Here is a 7,259-nt window from a genome sequence, read left to right as displayed (position 1 = left end):
CACGTATGAGAAAATCCCATTGACTGTAAAAATAATGGACTTATCGAACTATGAGGTCCTCCCATTATATACAGTCTATGGAAAATCTGCGATTAATGCATCAAAAAAATTGTCGGCGTCAAGCACGTGTCAGATTAACGCGATTTTAACGCGCTAAATCTGACAGCCCTAATATATATTATATGTGAATGTAGTATTTTTTGCCATTTTTTATGTTCACTGCCACCAATTTTTTTTAGCTAACCATGAGAAATGTTCTGTGTTTTAAAAAATTAAACATAAGAGTTCATAGAAGGCTTCATATTAAAAATGGAACCTGATGGTCTTGTCTGTTTACACAGAGATTTAAGGATAGAAAGTTATGATCAGAGTCTCTTCATTTCTGTCATTTTCCTGCCAACAAACATCCCTGAAAACTTAGTGAAACTGATTTTCTTTGCTTTCCTCCTCCTGCTGCTGCAGCAGACACCTTGTGAAGACGACGTGGACTTCTCAGATAAAGACGAGGCCGACGGCGAGGTAGAGGGGCCAATCGACTGCCCGTCCATCCGTGTGGCGACCACGATGCTGCGCAGCCATCAAGGGGTGGTGATTGCTGCAGACTGGCTGGTTGGGGGCAAACAGGTTGTGACAGCTTCCTGGGACCGATCTGCTAACCTGTATGACGTGGAAACCTCAGAGCTGGTTCACTCGCTGACGGGTAAAAAAAATCTTCTCCTTGAACTATTGCTGAAGCTCTGTGTAAAGAATAATGACCTGTTGGTTAAATTCATCAATGTCTACATTAGATTTGTGAAAAGTCCAGTTTTATTTTATTTTGTCCATTCTAGTCAGAACCTGTACTAAACTAGCAGCTATTGAAATTGTATCAAGATTTCTGAAATTTTTTTTCCAAAATGAAGGAGGGAAATTTGTTAGCGTTCCCTTCACAATAAAATCAAGTCTACTGCTATAAGAGAGAATACGTTCAGTTTAAAAACTACATGAAGGGATAGACGGGCAGGAGTCAAAGTGTGGAAGAATGTAAGGATTTCAATTTTTTTTGACCTGCTTGTGTCGTGTTTTCTTCAGGTCATGACCAGGAGCTGACCCACTGCTGCACACACCCCACCCAGCGCCTGGTGGTCACCTCATCCAGAGACACCACCTTTAGACTGTGGGACTTCAGAGACCCGTCCATCCACTCGGTCAACGTGTTCCAGGGACACACAGAGTCGGTGGATTTGCAGCTTTTCCTTTTGCTAGTGGATAAATATTAATCCCTTAGGCTTTACAAGTTTTAAAATGACTAGATTATTTAAGCTGGTAATATTTTAGCTGATAATGACATTAAAGTGATTTAAAAAAAGGAATTTGTGAATCGTTTGTAAATCTTGTTTGGCTTTTGTTGTCTTAATGACTAGAGGGTAATGCCTGCATCCAACCTAAGATCAAAAAATTGTGAAAAAGTATTGGAAAATGTTGCTTTTTATACAATGTATGCCTGTCTTTGTGAGGCGTTTAAGTTCAAACAAATATGCCCATCCAAATGCATGTCCTATTAATTTTTGCAGCACAGTGACATCTGCTGTCTTCACTGTGGGAGATAACGTGGTGTCTGGCAGCGACGATCGAACTGTCAAAGTGTGGGACCTTAAAAACATGAGATCTCCCATGGCAACCATCCGCACCGACTCCGCTGTCAACAGGTCTGGAGGCTGGGAAAACCTGTCTAGAGAAGCTTACCTCTTCAGCAACTAAAAGTCGGATTTTCATCACAAAAATACAAAGAAAGGAAAAAAAAGTTGATAAAAAATTGTGTTTCTCTCAGGTTCAGTTTTGTTTTTAACTCTTTAAATGCCACTATTACAAATGTATTTACTGGAATAAGATGTTTTTTAACCATTTAACCACTTGTGAAAATTTTGCACAATCATTTTTAATGAGATAGAAATAGTATTAATTATTATGTCGGGTGATTTGATACGTTTGTGTTCACAATAATCTTACTTTTAGATTCACAAATAATGTCAAATTTAATCCACATATTTTTAATATGCTGTAACTGTATTATAAAGATCTAATCATCAACAAATTTAGCTTTTTTCAATACAGCAATTAATCATAAAAAGTAGGTGTATTATCCCCAACATAAAGTTTTGAAAATTAGCTAAACTTTTTGCCGTCAAGTATTTTTGAGATTTTATAAAAGCAGCCATTTTGAAATAAGCAGGCAAAGGCCTTCTAGTGAAAGCATGGTGAACTCCAAGGCAGAAAACATGGATAAAGTTATGTACAATGTGTATTTAAGGACAGTTTGCTCATGTTAGTTAATGAGATAGGGGTCTCAGAAATGCATACATGAAATCAACACTTGTATAAGGTTAAAAAAAATAGTTAACCACAGAAGTCTGTTGGTGATGGAAATGCTGAGAAAACAGTAACAATTTTTCTATCACTCACTATAAACCACATGCATCTCAGTGTTCATGAAGCTTTTTTTTATCCAAACTTTTTTCGATCCAAACTTTGAACGTAGATCTTTCTGTTGTAGATTTACAACTGGACTTTAATAAGTTAAAAGAAGAATTTTTGTGATGAGAAAGAAACCTTTTCTCATTTTTGTTATACAGGTTTTTATCTTTTATGTTCCGGCACATACAGTCTTACACCAGCAGGGGAGCATTACAGTCTCCTCTGTTCTTCTGCTGCTGTTCAGGATCAGCGTGTCAGTGAGCCAGAAAATCATCGCTCTTCCTCATGACAATCGGCAGGTCCGGCTGTTCGACATGTCCGGGGTCCGACTGGCTCGACTCCCCAGAACCAACAGACAGGTCAGTCACCTTTTCAAAAGAGCACTGAAGTGCAGGTTTGAATTTTGGAGAACATGAAGAGACCATCAACGCTATTTCAGATGGATCTCATCACGTAGGACTTTTCTAATCCTTTTTCTTTTTTTATTTCATCTTTGGTGTGATGTCTTTGTGCCCAGGGTCACCGTCGTATGGTTTGCTGCTCCACCTGGAGTGAAGACAACAGCACCTGCAACCTGTTCACCTGCGGCTTTGACCGGCAGGCCATTGGCTGGAACATCAACATCCCCTCCCTGCTGCAGGAGAAATGAGCTCTTCTTGATTCTGTCACCTCGCAGTGAAGCTCCACCCACAGTCTGTGTTTGTGTCAGGCACCTCGGACGGTTTCATGTAGAAGAACAAACGGTTTCTTTTGAGCCCACAGAGGAGATGTTTGTCTCACTCCATGCTCCCTAAAAAATAACCCGGTCCAAAGTCTAGAGGACTTCTGCCCTCTGGCCATCACATCTGTCCCTCGCTGAATCCCAGCTGCCATTTAAAAAATATATTTCTAGTTCTGTGTCTAAAAGACAAACAAACCTTCATTCCAATCGTTGAAAAAAAGCACAACAAAGTCCAAAAAAGAAAAGTATTGCAGGAGGTTTCAGCTGAAGCTTTAGGCAGACCTTAGATGTGTCAGCAACAACTCTGATAGCAGTGTGCTGCTTTAAAGGAACGTGACTCCATGATCTTCTGGAAGAGAACTCCTGCTCGACTTGAAATCTCTTTGTTGGTTGTTGAGTCTGCAGAAGCTCTGGTGTCTTTAAAACCATGAATGTTACGTTTTTATTTTTTAAAGGAAGATGTCTGCAGGGCTGGGGGAATAAAATAAATAAAAACATTGCTTGGTGTTACTGCAAAAAATAAATAAATAAATAAAAAATAAAATAAAATAAAAAATCTGTGTTTTAGTTAGTGCAACATCTGTGAACCATTTAACACATTTTCCCCATAAACACCAAAAAGAGAATGTATTTAAACCTGACTTGTCTCTTGATGAAAATAAATAGGTCTTTCAGTCACTTTTCTTTGCAAAGAAAATATGGAGGAAGTGGCAGAAAACCTGAAAGGTTTTATTTAATTCTCAGTTCGAGCTGAAACCTTAAAAGCTTGTGCAACTTTAGCTTTTCAAAGTAAAAGAGCTTTGTTAAGCTGCTGAATTATGATAAAAATGTTTAGTTTATGGAAAAATCCTGTTAGCTGCTAAAAAAAATGGCCACAATAAACCTAAAAAAATAGTTGAAAATATAAATATTGAAAAAATTGAGTTTAAAAAAATGCATTTTACTAATAAACTTGTTGAATGAAGTGCAAAACATCAGAATATTGCGAGTGCGCTACATTATTTGTTCAAAACAGTGTTAACCTAAAAAAATCTGCTTAAAGAGCAAAAAACCTGCAAATTGCAAAATAATTTCTAAATGCTGAGACAATAAACTGAACAACAAATTTGTAAGAAACTAAAACATGTCACAAAAGGCAAGAAAAAAAAATAAATTGTCTTAAACTGTAAGTAAGCCAGTGGCTTTAAGATATTCTTAGAACAGAAATGCTAAATTTAAAATGTTCACTTTAAATGTTAAATAGAATTTCAGAAAAAGGTTTAGACGGACTTGATGCTTTCTCCATCCCTACGATAAAAGTTTAGGACATTGACAATGTTGGTGTTGAGATTTCATGAAACTAAAGTACTAGTAATTCAGCTGACAATGATGTTTATAAATGCAGATGAATTTCATGTATTATTAACCAAATAGGATTTAGGTCAACAAAAGGGACTGACTTAAAGACAGAGTCCAGTTTCCCTCAGATGCTCCTGCTGTTATTCCAACACAACTTTACTGTTTGTATTTTGTCACCTTTCATGGTTGAAGTGTTTTCAGGATTCTCTTTTATTTGGTACTGAAGTCAGATTTTTGTGCAGCCAAACGATGCGTTCACTGTTACCTGTTCTTTGAAGCTTTCAGCCAAAGCTGCGTTTAAGGGAGAAGCCCATATTGTAATGTGTTGGTGTGAAACAGTTGTAATCCGATCAAAGTGTGTGCGCTTTGATGAATGCGATGGCTGCATTAATGGGGCGGTTGAAGCTGCAGTCAAACCTCATTCACAGCGATTGAAGTTCAGACCTTGAGTGTTTTCCTTCAGTGGAGATATCTGCTCGCTTTTGTGGACACACTCAGCTTTTGTGTTTTGTGCATTTGCTCATTCTTCACTGCTGCCTTTTGCAGCTTAGAGAAATAAATGTCTTTAACAAAACAAAACCATTCAAATATATTTTTTTTTTCGTCAAAGGTCATTGGACTACACAAATATTAGAAAAAAATAAGTCTTTTAAAAGTGTAAGTTTGGAATGAAATACACTAATTTGAGAACAATGAGTGCAATTTATTGCATCTTAACTGATGTGAGATCATCAGTTTTTTATTTGATGTAGAACTGAGCTGATCCTTCATGGCTTGGAATGATGGAAGTGCATAGCTCTTCTCTTCTGTCTGAACTGATCATTTATCTGCTTTTTTGTTCACAGCGTGGATGACTCATGAATGGACGTCTCTCACCACATTTCTCTGCATCATGTATAAAAAAGGGAGGTAACTTGTACAGGGATATGTGTATTTGACTACCACAAAAACTGAGTAAAAGTGTTTTTTTTAGAACTCATGCATTTACTCTATCAGTCATTTTTACTAAGGTAAAGCACAATCTTCTTCAGTTTCTTCTCTTGTACGTGTAGAAAAAACAGAAAGTCTTTGATTGTGACGTCACTGATTCACAGATTCCATTTGTGTTGCAGCTTCCTTCAGTTCACATAACACAAAAACATGAACACATTTGTGTGAAATTTGAATTCAACAGTCAAATCCCAAAGTTAAAAGAAATGACAAGAAAGCAGATTTTACTCCAAAAAGTTTGAGATTCATCTTCAAAAATGTCTCAAATCCACATTCTAGATATTTTCCATTTCTCTCTTTATTTCTGACTACAAACAACTCCACAGAATATTAACAGTTTAAAAGTTTAGTTCACAATGATGCAAAGCAGAGAAATGACTAAAAACAAAAGTTTCACTTCTTTCAGGACCGGTTTGAGTTTACAGAACTCTGCTGTGTCTTTAACACATTCCAACCACAGTCCAGCATGGAGTGGCTGAGTGAATGTGGTCTGGACTCTGTGGAGAAGAGTCATGCTTTCAGAGACGCTGTAGAAGGACAGAACTCCTGCTCTGTGATCCAGGTACACTCCTACTCTGGAGGAACCAGGAGCTGAGATTGAGGCTGACATACTGTTGTGGCAAAATCTGTAACTGTTTTGGTGGTAGTACAGGGCCCAGGATTTGTCATTCCAACCAAAACGACATGCTTCCCCGTTCCCGGCTCTGCCGATGTTCCTGTATGTGACTGCCATAACGATTCCCTCTGCTCTCCACTCCACCTCCCAGTAACAACGTCCAGTCAGACTCTCTCTGCTGAGAACCTGCAACAACCCAGTGAATCTGTCTGGATTATTAAAAAAGGACTGTTGCTGACTCATCACCGTCACCATTCTGTTCTCTTCTGTTACACACAAATGTGTGTGTGCTGTGTTTGGATCCAGAGTGATTTGACAGGAATATTTCAAGAAGTCCGCTCTTCTCTTTGGTTCTGGTTCTGGCAGTAAAACATCCACATGAGTGAGTGTCCGTGAGATGTTTGTCCACTCCTCTCTCAGAATGTCCTGCAGTTTGTCTCTGAGCTCTGACACAGCTGCGGTCACATCCTCAAAGTATCTCAGAGGACGGACATTGATGCTGGATGAGTGTGAGGACTCACTGAGTGGTGGCAGTGACGGGTAGTTGAGCAGAAAATTGCTGTAATCCTCTGTGAATGCGAGCTGCTTCAGCTCAGCGTCTCTCCTCTTCAGCTCAGTGATGTCCAGCTCACCTCTTTCTCTCGGTCCTGGATTTTCTGCTGGATTTGCTGTTGACTCTCCTCCAGCTTTCTCTGCCTCTCAGTTCTTTCTGCTGCAGCTGAGACTGTGTCATGGTCTCTATGTTCCTCCACAGAGCAGAGATAACAGATACACTTCTGATCTGTACGACAGAACATCTTCATCACCTCGTCATGAGTGGAGCAGATGTTCTCCTGCAGGTTCTTGGAGGGTTCCACCAGCTTGTGTTTCTTTAATGTCCAGCGGTATTCGTTGTTCAATGTGCAAATTGTTTGGTATATTCTTGGAAAATGACACAGTGAAGTGGACATGCTGTGTGTGTTTTGCGACCGCGCGTATGTGCAGCTTCGGCGCCGGAACTTTCTGCCAGACCTGCTGTTCAGCCTGTGCGCGAGGCTGCAGGGTACTCTCCTATTTGGAACGAGCGTAACTAAATCGGTGGATAGTATACATTCAAGCACATCTACTTGTATTATAGTCCAGAATTTTTTCTTTAACCTG

At 39.1% G+C, this 7,259-nt stretch overlaps 2 protein-coding genes across 6 annotated transcripts in view; one reads left to right on the top strand and one right to left on the bottom strand.

Moving 5' to 3' along the window:
- LOC112144315 (WD repeat-containing protein 37) overlaps window positions 1-5,492 on the top strand; it is a 55,160-nt gene extending 49,668 nt beyond the window's left edge. For 3 of the 5 annotated variants that reach the window (XM_036216302.1, XM_036216300.1, XM_024268804.2), the window contains 5 exons: window positions 463-700; window positions 1,072-1,213; window positions 1,554-1,688; window positions 2,699-2,813; window positions 2,972-5,492. In XM_036216302.1, the coding sequence (XP_036072195.1) occupies window positions 463-700; window positions 1,072-1,213; window positions 1,554-1,688; window positions 2,699-2,813; window positions 2,972-3,103 (762 nt within the window). In that variant the 3' untranslated portion in view covers window positions 3,104-5,492. The remainder of the gene's footprint in view (window positions 1-462; window positions 701-1,071; window positions 1,214-1,553; window positions 1,689-2,698; window positions 2,814-2,971) is intronic. The other 2 variants (XM_036216301.1, XM_024268805.2) reach the window with 1 other exon arrangement.
- LOC112144307 (tripartite motif-containing protein 16-like) overlaps window positions 1-7,259 on the bottom strand; it is a gene marked incomplete in the record, with an annotated part of 1,074,856 nt that overhangs the window by 551,734 nt on the left and 515,863 nt on the right.

The sequence above is a fragment of the Oryzias melastigma genome, linkage group LG17, assembly GCF_002922805.2.
Source record: "Oryzias melastigma strain HK-1 linkage group LG17, ASM292280v2, whole genome shotgun sequence".
NCBI classification, from domain to species: domain Eukaryota; kingdom Metazoa; phylum Chordata; class Actinopteri; order Beloniformes; family Adrianichthyidae; genus Oryzias; species Oryzias melastigma.
This window is presented reverse-complemented; position numbering and strand designations above follow the sequence as displayed.